The sequence below is a fragment of the Mixophyes fleayi genome, chromosome 2 (genome assembly GCF_038048845.1).
Source record: "Mixophyes fleayi isolate aMixFle1 chromosome 2, aMixFle1.hap1, whole genome shotgun sequence".
Classification (NCBI taxonomy): Eukaryota; Metazoa; Chordata; class Amphibia; order Anura; family Limnodynastidae; genus Mixophyes; species Mixophyes fleayi.
This window is the reverse complement of record NC_134403.1, coordinates 165,951,674-165,971,961: the sequence shown is the minus strand read 5'-3', so window position 1 is coordinate 165,971,961 and position 20,288 is coordinate 165,951,674. Positions and strand designations below refer to the sequence as shown.

Below are 20,288 nucleotides of genomic sequence, written 5' to 3'. Positions count from 1 at the left end.
GCCAAGTGGTTTATTTTGTACTATTCTAGAGTAATATATTTTTCTGACGTGAATATATAGTTGTATGTGTTCAACCATCTAAGTATATAATGATGAATTTATCTATTGGGTTTAGTGAGATACATTTAGCATGGGCATTATTTTTTTTATTTTTTTAAAACTCTTTTTTATTTATTTTTGAAAGAAACAGAGAGCAAGTCAATATTCCCAAAAAACATTGTGCACAAAATCAGTTACAAACATTAGTAAGTTTTGATACAATTGAAGGTCTCACAACATTTTAATAGAGACGTTCGGTAACAAGTGTCATCCCAGAGAACTTGATTGCATTCCATGTGTTATGAGAGAAAAGTATAAATAACCTTACCAATACATAATTGCAAGTGTTATTGACCGGCTACAATAATTATTACGTATGGAATAATGAAAAAGGGGGAACAAACACAACCAAAAACAAACAATCAAGGGGAGGGAAGGGAGAGAGGGAATGATAGTTGTCTCTATATATTAGCCACAGAGGGGGATGTTGGCCCCTCTTTTACCAACCTAAAAAACATTCCTTAACTTCGAGGGGTGTTGGGAGAGCCACAAGAGAGAGCCATCAGGATATTATTTGTCAATTGACAGTTTTTTACATTTTTTTATTTTATTTTATTTAAGAATGGTTTATGCATATCTTATCCGTTACACTCAATTAACTCAATTGTCTAAGTAAGTAACAAGTAGTAAATTCGAATAGTTTAAAAATATTTTCATTATTTTCTTCCTTTATTATTATTATAAACCTTTTTATAGTGCCAACATATATGATGATGCTTTACAAGAATATTTGAATCATTCATATCAGTCCCTGCCCATGTGGAGCTTAGTCTCAATTCTCTGTCACACACATACACGTAAACTAACATTAACCTATCAGTTTGTCTTTGGGCTGTTAGAGGAATCCCACACAAACTCCATAGAGCTAGTGCCCTGGTTAGAATACAGCTCCGTGCAAGCCTGACCACTGTCCCACCACGCAATGTAGAAATAGGGGTAGTTTAAAAGCACTCTTTCACTTTTTTTATTCTTTTTGCCTAATAAAAATAAAGAGCCACGGATTGGCCTGGTTTATACCTTTACATCTGAGGAATGTTTGAGACTGTTACCACAGACTTAACAATATGGAAATTGCCTCTGTCTAACTGAGCGCCAGTGACTTTTTACCAACTCTGATCTATATAAATCCCGTAGCTAAACACAACTTACACTATCATTTCTGAGACCGAATTAATCTCAGATTCCAAGCAGTGACAGATATCATATTTCAATTGATGAGATATTAATAAAGTGTCGATGTTCCTGTAATGGCTTAAAGAGCCATATATACATTTTCCATGAAATAATTGTTTTTTAATATGTCAATGTAATTTATATGGCTATAATTTTATATTATTTTCATAAAAGTGTTTATAAACAACTATGGTAACTTAACAAGAAACTGGTTTTTCATAGAAGCATGTTGTGCTAAAGTTTATACTTTACATTTACATTTTCATTATTAATCTCCTAATATGATAATAGCAAGTCTTCAATAGTATCTTAAAATGTAGAACTGATAACAGTCTATTTGTACAATTCAAATAAATGCAAGGTGATGGCGATGCAAGGACCCTAGAGCATGAATGTAGTTCCTAAACCCTCTTCAGGGAAAATGAGCCCAAATCGGTACAATTCTATATTTATAAATAGTACATGAAATATATTTTAGTATACTGTTAAATACATTCTTTTGTTAGGTGCAATTGATGTAGTTGGTTTGCAGACAACCAGTTCACTCACACAATTTACATTACATTAGAAATATTGATGATTAAGTTTGCATCCCACAATTTAGTATGGTTGACTTTTGTAAGAAATGTGATGAAGCAGAAGTTATATTAAGAAAATGGCTATATCAGTTGGCCAATCAAACTTGATTTTCTTCTTCCATAGCTACGTTATTTCTTGTCTTCTTTAACAAATGGTAACATCTGATTGGGTCATCATGGACTAAGTCCTCTTCAGCTGTGCATTCAGCTGTGAGCTGCTCACTGTTCAGGTATATGCTAGATGTAGACAAAATATTACCATTTGAACTAGCAGATTTGTCTTCCGTATAACTTTCGTTACTAATTGGCCTTGCTTTCTTCTTTCGTGTTTTCCCAGGTTTTTTAGGACTGAGATTAAGTGCTGCATAGAACATTGGTTCCTCTGGTGCCACCTGATAAAAAATTCATACAAGGGAAAAAATATTTGATTTGAAACTTTGCTCATATATTTTAACCAAATGCATATACACTCAGTGGCCACTTTATTAGGGACATCTGCTTGTTATTGCACATATCTAATCAGCCAATCATGTGACAGTAACTCTGCATAAAAGCATGCAGATATGGTCAAGAAGTTCAGTTGTTGTTCAGATCAAACACCAGAATGGGGAATAATGTGTGGAATGATTTGTGGGGCCTGTTGGGGTGGTTTAAGTATCTCAGAAACTGTTGATATCCTGGGATTTTGACACTCATTAGTATCTAGAATTTAGATGGAGGCAATTCTGTGGGTGAAAATGCCTTGTTAATGAGAGAGGTCAGAGGAGAATGGCACGACTGGTTCAATCTGACAGGAAGGCATTAGTAACTCAAATAAACATGTGTTGCAACAGTGGTATGCAGAAGAGCATCTGTGAACACACCACATGTTGAAACTTGTAGCGGATGGGATACAGGAGCAGGACTATACCAGGTTCCACTTCTGACAGCTGATAACAGGGAAAACTGAGGCTACAGTTGGCACAGGATCCCCAAAACTGGTCATTTAAAGATTGGACAAATATTGCCTGGTCTGATGAATCTGCTGCAACATGCAGATGTTAAAGTCAGAATTTGGCGTAAACAACATGGATTCATCCTGCCCCGTGTCAATTGTGCAGGTTGTTGGTGGTGTAATGGTGTTGGACATGTTTTCTTGGTACACACTATACCCCTAAATACAAATTGAGCATTGTTTAAAAGCCACAGACTTCCTGAGTATTGTTGCTGAACATGTGCATCTCTTTATGGCCACAGACTACCCATCTTCCAATTGCTTCTTCCAGCACGAACCCATACCATGTCACACAGCACATGTCGGGCCTGAGTCATTAAGGAGAGTAAAGCAAAAAAAGGAATAACTTTGCACCTTGGCAAAATCATGTTGCATTAGAGGGGGAGGTACATTTAAATATGTATAGTTGGGATAGGGTATGTCCTAGATCAACTTTAAATATCAGAGTAAAAATAAAGTTATCAAGTATTTGTGTGCCATAGGACAAAAAAGCTAGTATTTTCTTTATGTGCAAAATAATAAACTAATTTGCACCCCTTGCATTGTAACATGGTTTGTTCAGGATCAAATTTACTCATTTTTTTTTTTTTGCCTTGTTCTCAAACTGATTCCATGAACATGACAGTGAGTTCAGTGTACTTCTGTGGCCTCTACAATTACCAGATCTCAGTCCAATAGGGCAGTGTTTCTTAAGCCTTGTCTTCAGGACCAGCCTCGGACTGGCCTGTGCAGACAGCCGCGTCTGGGCTCTCTGCGCTTGCGCGGTAGTGTGTTTTTCAGTTTGAGCAGGGTAAAGGAGAGACGGCGACGTCCAGCTATGGAGGAAGAGTTCCTGTTATCCAGCCGCCCAGAGGAGCAAGAAGGAAGGACACTGGAACTTTGCACAGGTAAGTGCGGACCCAGCCAGCCTGAGGGACATGGAGAGAGGCATGAAAAGGCCAGGTCAGCATGGCAGAGTGTGATGAGGGGCCAGGTCAGCATGGCAGAGTGTGATGGGGGGCTAAAGCAGCATGGTACAGGGTGATAAAAGGGGGCCAGGAGAAGGGGGGAGCATGGTGGGTGCAGTGTGATCATAAGGAGGCACGCATGGTGATTAGGGGGCACAGTAATGTGTGAGTGATGGCACAGCGGGCTTGTGGCAATGTAATTTGTGTATGGTAGGTGGTGGCTAAATAATGGGTGCTGTTTTCTTTGTAGGGTGAAGGTGTGGCAATTTAATTTTATAGTGGGGACTATTATTTTAAATGCGGTGGATTGGAAGCTATTAATTGAATGTGGGGCTAAGATTGAGGAGCATAAGGTCTATTTAATAAATGTGAATATGAATTATTTAATGGCAGTGACGGTTGCGGGAAATAGGTACATTATACGTAAATGTGATTAATTTATTGCAGGGGCTGTCTGAAGGGAGCGAAATAGGTTTATTAAATGGGAATACTATTACTTTAATGTTGGGGCTTAAGGAAGGCCTATGTATTAATTGTGGGTCCTATTTATTTAATGCCGGGGCTGGTAGGAATTTTCTAAATGTACCCATTATTTTTTCCAAATAGGGCCCCCAACATTCCAGGATCCAGACAATCCGTAACTAAAGAAACCAGCAGCCACAGGTGGTAAAAGTGACAGAACATTTCACAGACTGTCCTACCTGTTCTTGAGTTTAGTGCAGGCTTGGCTAACCTGTGGTACTCCAGTTGTGAAACTACAAGTCCCAGCATACCATTCCAGCAATAAGTTGCTATATATTGGCAAAGCATGCTGGGGCTTGTAGTTTCACAACACCTGGAGTGCCACAGGTTAGCCAAGCCTGGTCTAGTGGGATAATCCCGATTTTTGGTGACTGTTCTGCCTAATCTAAGGGCAGGTTAAGACTGTGTACTCTTTATACACACACTGCATTCTTTATATACTACACTATGGTGCCAGCTGTCCTTTGTGGGCTGACCACTCCCCTTCTGGTGTCTGGTCTCGCCTCTATGATGGCTGGCCACACCCCCTCTGGTGGGCCCCTAGCATTGCAGTCCCCCCCAGCTCTTCATGCCCCAGTCCGACACTGCTCAGGACCCCTAACAGTGCATGTTTTCCATATTTCCTTAATATAGCACAGGTATATTAGGTACAGGTGGACCTAATAAAGTGGCCACCGAGTGTTAAATGTTTGAATCTGTTAGCTAATCAGTCTGGCAACAGTAAATGAAGAAGCAGTGGTAAAGTGCACCTACCACTTACACTTGAATTAAATTTATGAACAGACATCATCTAGTTAAATATGTTATATTTCTTCTATTTACTTGTACACATGCATGTATGCAGTTTAGTGATAGGAACATCTTCAAAGCATATATCAAATAATATATGTAGGCTTTTGAAAAGCTTTTTGTGACATTAAACTGTAGGCAGACTTTAAGGAGTTGTCCACTTTTGGGCAACCCCTTCTTCCTTAATCTCCTTGCTGTTTGTGATGCTTGTAATTGAGACCTACATGGTGCTGCATGCATTCTACTCCAGAGCAACAAGCTGGGGAGATGACCGCAGCAGCCTGCACAAAACTATACATAATTGGCCTTCCCCTTTAAGCTACAGGCCCCCAATAATGGAGTCATTTACACTATCAGAGACATTGCTGAGGCTCCCCAACTTCTATAGCCTACAGGACTGTTTGTTTATTTAAATATTTAATGTGAAATCTACTGAGGAATTTTGAATTACTCGCGACCCTATTTTGAAAAAAGTTATTGAGGAGAAACGTAAAGTAGTTTTTCGAAAAAATATGAATTTAAAAAAAACATCCTAGCTCCAAGTACCTTGATGAAGCCTATTTCTCTAAATTCAATAGGAAACTGGCAGATTACTTTAAGACGGATGGCATGCTACCAATGTAACAAACAGGTGTGCCTACTATGCAAATTAATTGAAAATAAATGTAAAGAGATAGTTTCCACAGTTTTGAAGGTTTGATTCCCTATAAAACAGTTCATCATTTGTGAGTCTATTTATGTTATCTACATTTTCCAATGCCCTCGCAGGCTTTAATATGTGGGAAGGACCACTCTTCAAATGTGGTTAATATGCTACCAAACGAGGGCTGTACGCTGCTTCTCTAAAGAACAATCACTTGACAATTAAACAATATATTAATTAAATTAAACCATTTTAAAACAATTTCTTTTCATTTAGAAAAAATAAAACAATCAAACAATCGATCTAGAACACAACGTTTTGAGTAACACTGTGGACACTGGGAGATTACACACAACAATATAGAATGAAAATAACACCTGGATTTCTTGCCTCTTTCTTTCATGAGGAGTTGCCATTGGTTCATAACAACACTCATCAGTATGATCTATAATTTAGGAAAAATAAGGTGTTATAAGCAATGAAGACATAACTTTTATTTCCTTATTATATACATAGATTATGTGCAGGTTCTTCTACTTCAGTACAAAACTATGTTATACCCTCATAGTAATGATGATACTGGGCACTTTTACACAGTATGTTCATATGATAAAACAACCGCACATTTTCACACATTAAAATGTATTAAATCTAGACATGGGGTTAGTGGTGCAGCTGGTCTCCTGAGTAGGCCAGCCCCTTTCATCATTCTGGACTGTAGCAGTGCAATAACCAATAGCATATCATCACTAGGTTGGGGTGTGTGAAAAAAAAAGAAGCTTTATATTATATTATGAAAAAAATACACAACTGGGTAGGAATCACAGCGACACCTAGAGGTCACGCAGATAATCTAGGTTCTAACTGAGACAGGCAGTGCCAGTGATATAAAATAACAAATTGCCCTTTCCTCAAAAACATCTATCTAGCAGTAATAAGCATATATACAATGTACTGTATTAAAACATAACACCCCCTTATATCTATTAACACAGTACTATCTATGCACAGTGTCACTACATAGCAGGGTCAGGCAGAGAAATGCTCTGTAGCTTTATTATTGTGTATTATATTGTGCATACTATTGGTGTTTTAATATAGAATTTTTTAAAAGGAGAATAAATAAAAATGTGTGTCCCCATCCACAAAGTGAACTAAGCACAGGAGCTCATTGCCTTGGCTGGTTACAGATAATGCAGAGTATGAGCAGCAGGGGGTTTCCCTGCAAAAGCCACAGCCAGCACCAGGATATACCATGCTGGGTTGGTCACACTATACAAGGAAACACGCAGCATGCTGTCGCCCTGTCATAGTGGACGATCTGTTCAGAAATACTTAGGGAATTGGGCATGCAAATATACTCCCTTCTCCCAACACCACTGGCTAATGAGTGTTAGGTAGCAAGTTTTAAAAGTAATAAAATAGAATTCTTTATGTGGCACTAATGTTCCATTAACTGCTTGGGTATGCTGGTGCTCATAGAACTACACGTGGCCTATGAACAACTTTTATATGATGCCAATATTTAACTGCAAATGTAAGTAATACGTACTTGCCAACTCTCCCGAATGTCCGGGAGACTCCCGAAATTCGGGTTGGTCTCACAGACTCCCGGGAGAGCTGGCAAGTCTCCCACATCCATAGCCAGATTAAGGGGGGGGCACGTGCCCCGGCCCCCCTCCTCTCCGAGGGCCCCCGCCGCCTGCATGACCTCACCTGTCAGATGCGGCAGCGGCCCCACTGTCGCATGCGATTCGTCCCTCCCCTCCCACTCAGTGATAGGCCACACATTCGGCTTATCACTGAGAGCTCTTGTGACACATGGTGCCGTCACATGTGTGAAGTGCTGCAGAGAGCGTGCAGCGTGGATGGAAGATGGTAAGTGTTATTAGTGTGTGTGTTTTGTTTTTGTTTTGTTATGTTAGTGCAGAGTGTGTGTGGTGAGTATGTGTATATATATATATATATATATATATATATATGTGTGTGTGTATGGGGGTCAGCATATGATTGTAGTGTGTGGGTGTGTGGGGGGACCATTGAATTAATGTACAGTGTGTGTGTGGGGGGGGGGAATGTAGTGAATTAATGCACAGTGTGTGTGTGGGGGGGGGGAATGTAGTGAATTAATGCACTGTGTGTGGGGGGCAGTGAATTAATGCATTGTGTGTCAGGGGCCAGTAAATGACTGTAGTGGGGGAGGGAGAGGGAAGTCTTAATATAATGTAGGTATGCTATTAATTTAATTGTGGAGTGCATGTGGGGGCTAATTATTGGGTGCTATTTTATTTGTGGGGTGATGGTGGGGCTATTTAATTTAATAGTGGATCCTATGAATTTAAGATGGAGTAATTATACCTTTAATTTAATGCTGGGTGGTTTGGGAGCTATTAATTGATTGTGGGGCTGTTTGGGGAGAATGAGGTCTATTTATTAAATGTGATTATGAATTATTTAATGCCTGGGATTGTTGTGGGAAATGGTTATATTTGTTAAATGTAAATGCTATTTAAATTATTGTTGGGGCTGTTTGGAGGGAGGGAAATAGGATTATATTTTAAATGTGTTTGCTATCTATCAGGGTTGGTTGGAGGGAAAGAGATCTATTTAGCAAATGTGAATATTATTATTTTTTTAATGTTGGGGCTGGAGGGAGACCTAATTATAAAACGTGATTACTATTAATTTAACACTGGAACTGTTTGCAGTTTTCTAAATTTTATGTACCCATTTTTTTTTCCCAAATAGGGCCTACAATATTCCAGGATCCAGACAACCAGCAAATGAGCTAAAGTAACCAGCAGCCACAAGTGGTGACAGTGACAAGAACAGGTAGGAGAGAGCAGGACAGTCTGCCAACTGTCCTGAATCTGTTGGGACAGTCCCGAATTTGGGTCACTGTCTCGGTTAGGACAGTTGGGAGGTATGTCCCGCTTCACCATGTACTGCTTGTGAAGGCAGAACTGTGTGCACCTAACAGTAGTGCACACAGTATTGCCTGTGTATTTGTCTAAAATGACAACCATGTTACATCATAGGGGCCCCCCTGTCTTAAGTGCCCCGGGACCCCCAAAGCCTTAATCCAGCTCTGCCCGCATCCCGCTACTGTCTTCCCAAAATGACGCGATTTGCGGCCAATCGCGCCATTTTGGCCCCGCCCCTCACGACAAAACGTAATTTCCGTCTCTTGGCGGGGCCAAAATGAAGCGATTAGCCTCGTCCCGCCTCCTCCCACCTTCCAGTCACGCCCATCTCGCGGAAAAAACTTCGCAAAAGTAGGTAAGTATGAAGTAATACAGTCATCTATGAGTGCTCCTTGTTATGTGTTGTTCATTGTAACAATAGGAAGCTACTTTGTTCAGCTTTGGTCAGCACCTACAACAATGAATATACACTGTAAGAGATCTTGGCACCAGCTGCTCTGCTTTTTCCTATGTCACTAACATCTCACACCTGCACCTGATGTGTGAAGTGGGTGGAAAAAGGTTTTTCAAGCAATTTAAATATAGGGCACAGAAATGATTACTGAAAAGATAGGCCTCTACTGATCTAAATAACGTCTTTTGCTTCCCTCAGCTTTTTACTATTGTATTACTGTAAAAAGTGCTGCTGAAAGATCCTAGTTTATAACCATAACAAAGAAATTAAAATAAAGTACATTTGAAAAATGAAGTCAACAATAATAACATATTACATTTTAAACTCTTAGCCGGAGGCTTAAAAGATTGTTCTTGGTCCTTGTATGAATAATCTTCTACTGATGTCAAAGGGATCAATGCTGGATGACTCATCTGCTGCCTAGCTCACTTAAAATTAAAATTGTTTCACCGGGCACACCTAATCACTGTGAGGTTATACTCAACACCTCTTATACCATGCACTGTCTGCCCATGTTGTGGGCAGTGTTATAGCAACCTATCAGATTCTAGTTATTTATTTAGCACATTCTACAAAATGACAGCTAGAATCTGATTGGTTGCTATAGGCAACATGTCCACTTTTTCAAACCAGCAGTTTAGTAAACATACTCCCCATTATTAGTGGTGGTCTTTTTGTGCTTGGTTCTCTTCTGGACTGAAATAAAGATTAACACTGTTACTGTGTGACCTGCTTTGTATAAGGGAAAGATACTTTTATTTCCTCTGCAATATCTTGATTAATGATCTTCTGGGCTATGCAACGATGTCAAATAGTGGGATCTGAGATGTTCAACTAGCCAACCAAATTTGTTTGTTGTTAGAAATTTAAAATGTTTGTAAACTTGGAACAGAAAAATACATACTTTTTATGAGGCATTCCACCACGAGAATGAATTCAATGGGGCATATTCAATTGTTGGCGTTACAGCCAAAAATCTCGCGGCGCACACACTATTACCGTCATTTAGGTAATAGTGCACGTAAATACCATTATTACGGTAGTTTTCTCGCTGGATTTCAGGGAGCTGCGAACTGAAATCTGAGTAGAATTACCGTAATAGCCTGTTTACTTTTTCTGCCACGGAAAAAGTAAACAATTGAATATGCCCCAATGATCAATTGTTTTTAACTTAACCTATTGTGTCGCAAACTGACTATCATAATGGGAATGATTTGTAGCTTTGGCTATTTTATTATGTAAATGAGTGAAAAATTCTGATGCCTCGATTCTCATATATGTTAACATTCAGATAGGAGTTAGATAAAGCTAATAATTTCTGGCTCAACAGAGATATTTTCTGAAAATCACTGGCTACACCTTTAAGATAAATATGTACAGAGTTTTGGCATTAGTTATTTTGTAAATATAGATTTGTGTGGTGACCGCATCTTGTTATATTATTTTGTATATGTAGTTGTTAGTGAACAACTACCTCTAGACATCCACTTACCAAGAATTGACTGGTTCAAGTTTCCATAAATTGGGTTAGTTTCCATATACTGCTGGTCATAGCTGCAGATACAGAGGTTGAATATATTGTAAGTATTCATCCATGTGAGTTCAGGAGCATTGACGGTTACTTTTTGTAGAAATATATGTAACAGTAATGAAATAGAAGCCAGTTTTACCAAATTATAAATACTTTTCAGGATTTGTTCACACATATACCCTGATGGAATGTGGAAAACAATTGAAAACAAACACATATTTCAGACATATTTTCCATGTATTGTACTAATAGCTGGTGCTAATGCATGAGAAATAGGTGCTGCCGCTTTCTAAAATTGTAAACATAGTTTTAAAATTTTAGAATGCAATGTTGGGAACAAGCCCTTAAGAAAGCATTCACCCTATTTTTAATGCGGTTTTTAGATGTTAATTACCAGCTGAAAGTGCTTTAACAGCAGATAGATGTGAACAAGCCCTCGATATTGAATTAGTAACTCACAGATCATATTTGTAGGAATTGGTATCTTATAAAAGAACTTATATTATTTATCTAATTACATGCTGTGTATATTTCCTGGCTACAAAAGATGTGTAGAGGTTGGTAGGATAGAGTAAACATAAAAATAAACACACATAGATAGGTGGGAATATAGCAGTTGGTATGACATGTTAAATTAAATAATAGTATATCAGTCGGTAAGGAATAGGTCAGACCTAAGTGTGAAAGAGTTGATACTATGTGGTTTTGCTACGTGGTTAATTAGTGTAAATGAGTATGTAAGGCATAGAGGATAATCAATAAAATACTGTATCTTATAGGTTCTGTGCAGGGCGATAAGTGTTGAGTGTGCAATTTTTGGACATACTGGACCTCATTTTGAGCACGACATTAAGGCTCATTTTCAAAGGTAAAACATAGTTTTTTCAAGTACCAAAAATGCGTATCCCTATATCCAGATTACCAGATATCCCTCAGCTGCTCCTCTTTACATCTGTAGAGGTGGTAGAAATAGCCAGAGATACACCTGTCAGGAGGCGTATCTGTTACGGATGCTCTACTCCAGGATTTTTTTAACAAACTTTTTAACTTTTTTTTTAAAGTAAATACATTTTTTTTAAAAAAAGCACTTCCCCTACAAAAGTGTTCTCAGCACTAGCACTCATAGCTTAGGCTGGTATCGACAACTGCAGAGGTATAAACAGTGGGGGTTCTTCCTGCAAAAGCAATACCAGTATTTTTTAGTGGTGCACTACAAGAACCAGCAAACCTTTAATGCCATGTGTATGCTGTCACTTGTAGTGGCAGCATACTTAAGCTGTTTAACTCCAGGACTTGCTGGGAGCAATAGAGCACCAGGAAGAAAAAGTATTTTTTATCTATATATTGCCCCAATACCCACTGTGTTGGGGTAATATATAGGTTTTAGGTGTCTCCTCCAGTAGGTCAGGCATGAAGAGTATCTTGAGCCTCTTTAAACATATCTTGCATTGCAGACACAATTGTGTGCTTACTTTGAATTGCACATATTGTAAGAAATGAGTAACTCAAACTAAACAAGTAAATGTGCTTTTTTTTTACAGCATGCATCAATGGAAATATAGCAAAAAAAATATAATGTGATAGTCTTTGCAGTTTGTCATCTTGGTGGTATTTTTGATTTACAGGCAGTTTATCCTCAGCGAATAAAAAGGGAATTGAGAAATTCAGCTTCAGTGTAAATGGTTTATTATACCATATAGAAAACAATATTTGAACTTACTGTTTACTTGGAGAAAAGATACTTTAAATGAATGGGAAACATTTTTTATTAGGTGTTTGGTAGCATGTACAGATGTGAATGGAAATTCGGAGAGTCTGCCCCTCATGCTGTCAGTAGGTCCTACTTACAATGCTGTTAATGCTTTATGGAAAGAGTACAGAAGCCTTAGACATTCCAGGATGCTCTATGTAATATGCTTGTTTGTTAGTCTCAGTTTTCTAAAGTGTGTGATTTTTCAGTGACTGACTTCCTCAGAGGGCCAATGCCATTAGTAAAACACTAATCATCCTGCATAGCAGGATGTCTTATTGATGAATCTGTATGCCTTGCGTATTCATTCATACTAATAAACCACTTAGCAAAATCACATTCATCAACTCCATTTTTTCACATTAAGGTCTGACCACATATCATATGACCTATTGCTCACTATTGACTGACACGCTTTAATCTAAATAATATTCAATTATATTTCATAACATCTATTTATTTATTTTTATCTTTACTACACTCCACCCACATCTAAGATGATGATGATAATCTATAACATCTTTTTGCTTACAGGGTTTTTACAGAACAGAAATATTGAAGGATTAAAACCTCTACTATTAAAAAATGTAGGTATGTTAATAATTTAATAATAAATGCTTACATCCTAGTTTCTACTTTAACCCCATTCAATGTGCTTCCCTGTAAGGCTCCATTAGACCTTTGCAGTATTAACTGGTATATACGTAAAAAGTGTTTGCTAGACTTAAAATAACATTCTATACATTGAATTCATTGGTTTAGTTGTATGAAATATTTTTTCAAATTTTTTCCAGGTTAAACTCCCGAGAGAGTGTGGCAATCTCCCTGATCTGCCCAGAAGTGGGCAGAATACGGTTCAAACGCCGTGATTCACTGTGAATCGCAACGGGGGTGGGGCTAAAATGACGCGATTTTGGGGGCCCCGCCCCCTACACGCAAACCTCCTACTAGCAGCTCCCTAAAAAAAAAAATGAAATGTTGGCAAGTATGGGTTAAACTTGTAAAAATGGAATATCAAAATTCAAATATTATAAATATATACATACCTAATGCTATGCTGGCTGGAAAATTTCATTTCTTTTTCTGTATTATAAGAAGCAGACAGCTATTAAATGATTACAATGATAATATAGAGAATTTTGAAGCTATCAAAGATTCACATGCAATTGGTAATTTGGCAGCATCTTTGCCTTGATCTTCTTTAAGCAGAGTGTTTGAATATCAATTTCTGGATCAGAAAATTCTCATTACCCTTCAGACACATTTCATGCTCTGAACACATTAATGATACTTGAAGAATTGACCCAAATAGTTTCCTATGTTGCCGTTATCATTTTCAAGATGCCATATGCCTATTGAAATGCCACATGCTGCAGTTTCTATCTCTTTAGTTCACTAACTAGACTGTGTGCCAAATATAGATGATGAAATGAACCCTTAGCATATTGAAGACAGAATACCTTTCCTTATAGTACAACTTCAGCTAAGGAAAATATTAAGAATTATCTCCCCTTCTCCCAGTGTCAGAACCCAAGGTACTACTTACCCCCACAAGTGCCGATTATGCGTCCTGTCTCCCAGGCCTGGGACCTCAGATGTTCAGGGCAACTTGAGAGGAGTTTGTTTAATCCTTAAAACATGTTGGTTTTTTTTTTAGCATACAGATCATCCCTTTTTTTAACTTCCCTAATAAAAGTTAAATGCTGCGTCCAGTATAGTGCTGTGTCAAATGGAACAGAGCAAGAAATAGCTGACCACTATAGCAAAACATTTAAGTTACCTTCCACACTAAATCAGTCATTAAATATCACACACACCACCCAACACTCCTTCCAGAACAATACCCAATACTGCACGGCACTAAGGACATGTTTACCAATCTAAATAATACAGTCCTTTGGTTTATTCCAGTTTCTCAGGTGGTAAATCACATTGCTGACTGAACAAATCATCAGATATTTAGGGCTAGATTTACTAAGCTGCGGGTTTGAAAAAGTTGGGATGTTGCCTATAGCAACCAATCAGATTCTAGCTATCATTTTGTAGAAAGTACTAAATAAATGATAGCTAGAATCTGATTGGTTGCTATAGGCAACATCCCCACTTTTTCAAACCCGCAGCTTAGTAAATCTAGCCCTTAGACTGAAGGGCATTTGTTTTATTCACTGTCTCTTATATGGTTAGAGATAATAATCTTGTCCATGCAATATAAATATAATTCTCTTATCACTTTATCAGCACTTTCCATCAAACCCAGTAGCGTTCTATTAGCTGTAGTATTTTACATAACAACCTGGATGCCCTTTGAAGCTGAATTATGCAGTCTCAATAGTATGGTAATATCATTCAGTTACAAACTATCAAAATAATGGTTAGCTATTAACAAACTGCCCTGCACAAACCTTAACCAAACCAAGGTGCAATCATTAAAATGTAACCTTTATTAATATATATTAAGAAAACAGAGTTTATTACCAAAGAGTGAAAAAAAAAAACAACAGCATTAGCAGGATGCAGAAGATTGCTTAGCTAAATTATCAAAATCATATTTAAATATGTCTTTATTATTACACCATAATATGATGCATTTTAATGGATCAAAGTAAAACGGTGTCATTTTTTTTTATGGAACTGGAGTGACACTAACATCATATAAAGTAAACTGCACTTAAAAAAACACACACACACACACACACACACACACACACACACACACACACCTCTCTCTAGAAATTATCTCAACAATTCAGGATGAATAGTACATTTCTAGGCTTAATAAAATGATAGGCATACACTGTAACCGGCTGGCAGTCAGCTAGTACTTAGAATATGGCGATAAGGCTGACAATTCACTGATTTCACTAAGATTCTATTCATCATATTTTTACACAGTATTGTAAGAAACAGATTGTATTGCATGTTAAAAAAATGTCAATGAATGTATTTATTGTCACACTTACCTCTTCTGTGTTTCATGACACAGTGCACAATGTTGAAAGTCAGCGATAACAGAAAAGCGAGTGAAATAATCACAGATGTCACCAATAATTCAAAGCATTGGTCTAGAGGAACGAATAAAAAGGAAATGATTATTGCTATACTGCTGAATGTTTGCATTGCAATTATTTGTTCTAAACGAGGGCAGGAATATTATTTTAATGGAGAACCTAATGAAGGAATGTGGTTAGTAGTTTGCAATAAAAATACTTAAGGAAGAAACTGTTCAATATATTCCCCATGATAAACCCTCTCTGCTTTCTGCATTGACATTTCAAATTCCCAGGACCCATGCAGTTTGGGAGAAACCCGCCCCTTCTATAGACTTCAATTCATTAATACTCCCATGCTTACAGCTTTGAGCTTGAAGGTCCATTCACACCTATCTGCTGTTAATCCGATTTTCAGTGCTAATGCCTGAAAAGCACATTAGAAATTGGATAAATGGTTTCTATTGTGCTCGTTATACCACTGAATTTTAAAATTTTAATTCTGGATTTAGCATTTTAAAATACAACGTGCTATATTTCTCAGGCCTTAATGCATAATACCATTACAATAGATTATATTAGTAAAAGTGCAGCTGGCGGAAAGAGTATAAAAAAAACGCAATAAAAACACATAATTGAAATGAGCAGATAGCAGGTGATAGCTTTCATTTGTTATTAATCATTCCTCAGCTCATATATGTGAACGAGCCTAAACTCTAGAATAGCCATGGCTCTGACTTTGAGCCAGAGCCATGGTGCATCACTGTACTATAGGTACCAGCAAATATTGGTTATACTTGAGCTGATTGAGTCATGGACATGGGAACTCTGCAGTTTTGCTAGTTAGAGTTAGGACTGGAGGGTTTATTATATAAAATTATCTGACTATGTGTTATGTATTCCTACTCTATATAATATACCATTAAATCCACAAATAATTTGTATAGGCACTACACTGTGCATGTAAATTCACGAAGCAAGGAATAACATATGCCCCAACAGTACTTCTAACCCAAATCCTGTGCTTCTTTCCACCCTAATAGCTTTTTGATTTGATATAGATCATTTATCCAACAACTTGCCCAAAATTGCCTATTTATCTCGTAAATTAGCAGCTATGGTGTCTTTATATGTGTTTTATGGGGTTGTGGTGTCTTTAGCTGTGTGTTGTGCAAGCTTGACAAACCACATTTTCTTCTTATTACGCTCTTTAACTTTTCCTGTTCGATCATTTGAAATGCTGGAGAAATGAAACTGCGTGATTAAGTGCAGTGCAGCTTTAAAGTGTTTGTAATACTAAGAAATAAAACAAAGCAGAATTATGATCTTAAAAACAAAGCAAACCGATTGGTTAAACTAGGACTGAAACATACATTTCAGCATGAACTATGAAATAATATCACTATATATTATATAATAATTTCACTAATATCATATCTGCTGCGTTTTTTTTTAATTCTTGAGAAAACTCACTTTACTGTACCCCTCTTAGGGGTATATTTACTAAACTGCGGGTTTGAAAAAGTGGAGATGTTGCCTATAGCAACTAATCAGATTCTAGCTGTCATTTTGTAGAATGCACTAAATAAATGAAACCTAGAATCTGATTGGTTGCTATAGGCAACATCACCACTTTTCCAAACCCGCAGTTTAGTAAATCTAGCCCTTAGTATGAATTAAGATATTTGCATTATAGTAAACCATATCACACCTGAAAATTGTTTATTATTAATGTGTAACACATGTGTTATATTTGTTAAAGTGCAGTTTGACTGAAGGCACATGCACATCTAATCACTCCAGTGGTTCCCAACTTTTAAGTAGCTAATATAAATACTGCATGATTCACATATTCATAACCCACCAATGTTAAATATGGCAATAAACAAAACCAGCATCTGTATAATAGAAGCATATTTGAAATGGAATTAGTTCGTTTGTACCATGTGCATAATAAAAATAATACTACTTAACATAAACACATTTCTGCCATACAAGAGCTAAAGACAATCAGTGCTAAAATATAGTTCACATATAATTCCTGTTGCATATCTTCAACTCACTTGAACAGATTTCCCTTGTCACTTATACATTCTCATGATGCACCCAGACTGGTGTCATGACACATAAAAGTGCTGACGACCTACTTTACCATAAAAGGCCTGAAATAAAAGATTTTTTTTGCTAAATTGTGTATACGTTTTTGTAAATTAATCATTGTATTCTTTAAGTGAAGTTTTCAAAGGCTCTACTGGCATTTCTCATCACTATGAGAAATTTTACTAATTGGAGATGATTATTTCAAGCGTATAACAATAGAAATAGAGTTAAGTATATTAATTAATATGTATATATATATATATATATATATATATATATATATATATTTATATGTATATATGTGTGTATATATATATATATATATATATATATATATATATATATATATATATATATATATATATATATATATTACACATATTGTATATGTATGGGTTTCGAGCAGAATTGTTTAATATTGTGGAAAAACATTGATGCGATAACGGCAACTTTTATAGTCAAATTGAATATTTATCTGTTTCTCTACCAACTAATATGGATTACGAATGATAATTATACATCTATCCAAAAGTACAAAGCCCTTGTATAGCAATTGAAGAAGAGAGGTTGTACAGTATGCTAACATCAGTTTAGCACTGTATTTAGCTCCTGTATGATAGAAATGTTTTTATTTTAAGTATTAATATTTGCACTATTTTCTAGTATTAATAAAGCTTCATCAGTTTTTGTAGCACTGTACAATTATTCAGAGGTATATGTTCAATATATACACCTATGAATCACAGGGGTGAAGATGGCCCAGCTATTCTCAAAAATGTAGGACTTTTGTAAAATAGATAAAACAACGTTGCTAAAAGCGTATTGTGTTTTTCCACACTGTGCTATTAAAAGAAATGTCATCTAGATAAACCAAAAAAGAAAACTGTGTCAGAAGGCAGGTGGTTACAATTCATGTACCACTACCCGTATCTTTTGATGTAGAAAAACAACAAAAATGCTTAACAAGCACAAAAACTTGTTAAGGAAGCTTCACAATAGTTAACTTACATTTAAATGAAAATGCTGTGAAAAAATATAAAGAATGTCAGATACTAGTTTATTGCTTGCAGTGATTTTAGTGAAACGTACACATTGCTGGTCATGTGATAAGTGGTAACGGCAGGACCTCTGCTGAGTAGTAGCCCTTGAAGACTGCTCTCAGGCTTCAGAGTTATAGTTTTATTCTTCCATGTAGTAGATAGGTACACCCTAATAATAACTATGCTAATACCAGATAATCAAATATAATTTGTCACAAGGACTGAACATAACCTACATATTATCCTTTCTTTCTGCTGTTATTTCTAATAACTTTCAAGTTACACACTTTGTGATGGCCATAAAGCAGATTAAGTACAAGAAAAGGTTTGGTAAAGTCACATAGTTACTCTCCAATATAACAAATTAAAATAAAAAAGTCCATATTGTATTGTGCATTGAATGTATAAAACACATGTGTCCATATATAGTGATCTCTTGTAATTGTTATTTACTAGTGAGCACTACATAACACAGTCTGGCACTGTAAAAGTCTCAAATATACATACAATAATGACCCAAACTGTATTTTGGGACACAGGCCCACCACAAAAATCTGACACCTATGCAGTTGCTAAGGACTCGTGAATTATTCTTTACAAATACTCTGATACCTCTTATTTCCACCACTATTTAGCACAATAATAGTGGGATACGTTACTGAAGCATAAACATAAACTGTTTAATATATGAACGATTTTCAAATATTTCTGGAAGCAAACTAAAATGTTTTTTCTTAAAGCTTACAATTGTGTTATTCAAATTCAAATGTACCAAATTGTGTCTTTAGATGTAGCCTAATTTGTAACAGTGCTATCGCTACAGCCAAAAACCTGACTAATAAAATTGTAAGTTCTTTTACTTTATGGTGCCTTTAAAATTATACATATTGCTAAAGAAAACACAGTAACGAAGATTCAATTGTTTGTGTGGACTGAAAATGTGATTGCACCACCGACAGCATTGAGAAAGGTTCAATGGTGAATGAACTAAAACGTGCCAAATATTTCCTTATGTTGTCTTCCTACAATAAACACAATTATAAAAATGCATTGCATTAAAGTATGTTATTCCTTATGAAACACTCTATAAGGGAAGCAGAGTAGTTCTTACATGTTACAGTACAATAGACAGCTACAGCAATAATGCATGAAATGATTAGGGTCCCCATATTTTTAAAATGAAGAAATTGAAGTTTGTTCAAACCATAAAATCCATCTCATACTTCCTATAGTGTCCCAAATAAGAAAAGAATAGTTATAGGAAATATTTTCTAAACTATGGAAAAATAAGTATAATGAGTTAAAGATTAAGACTGCCCCTGGAAAACTGGGACATAGAGGGGCCTTAGAAATGATACATACCTGTGGCCTTTGTCATTGTTTCAGGGTGTGTTCTGCTGAGTGATAGAAAACATTAGTTTGAGGTGTTATGCTTTCTTCAGTTAATGGTTTTCTGCATTCCTATATGGTGCATCTCACTTCTTGTGCACAATTCTCATACAGGAAATGAGGTACACAAAGGTAGTAAGTGAACCCTTTTATGTACATTGTTTACACTGCACATTCTCTCTCTTTGTTCACTTTTATCAAAGCGTTATACATTTACACAAAAAGGTCAAGATTCATGGTAAATGTTTGTGATACAGTTGCCAAAAACTAATTATAATTTTCATCGCCATTTTGTGCAGTCCAACTATACACAGTAAGACAATGATGCAAGTGAAAGAGACACACACACATGGTCAATGGTTGAGCTT

The 20,288-nt window shown here is 36.6% G+C and overlaps 1 protein-coding gene across 2 annotated transcripts; it reads right to left on the bottom strand.

Annotated features, from left to right (window-relative positions):
- Nucleotides 1-261: 261 nt before the first annotated feature.
- TRAT1 (T cell receptor associated transmembrane adaptor 1) lies at nucleotides 262-19,990 on the bottom strand. Of its 2 annotated transcripts, none has more exons than XM_075194919.1 (6): nucleotides 19,894-19,990; nucleotides 15,365-15,466; nucleotides 13,451-13,487; nucleotides 10,616-10,677; nucleotides 6,123-6,190; nucleotides 262-2,242 (listed from the first exon to the last, which is right to left on the bottom strand). In XM_075194919.1, the coding sequence occupies exons 1-6, from the start codon at nucleotides 19,907-19,909 to the stop codon at nucleotides 1,949-1,951; spliced, it is 579 nt and encodes a 192-aa protein (XP_075051020.1). In that variant the 5' UTR covers nucleotides 19,910-19,990; the 3' UTR covers nucleotides 262-1,948. The 2 variants fall into 2 exon arrangements, with proteins under 2 accessions (XP_075051020.1, XP_075051021.1); XM_075194920.1 differs by having other exon boundaries at nucleotides 1,986-2,242; nucleotides 6,136-6,190.
- Between the last annotated feature and the right edge of the window lie 298 nt (nucleotides 19,991-20,288).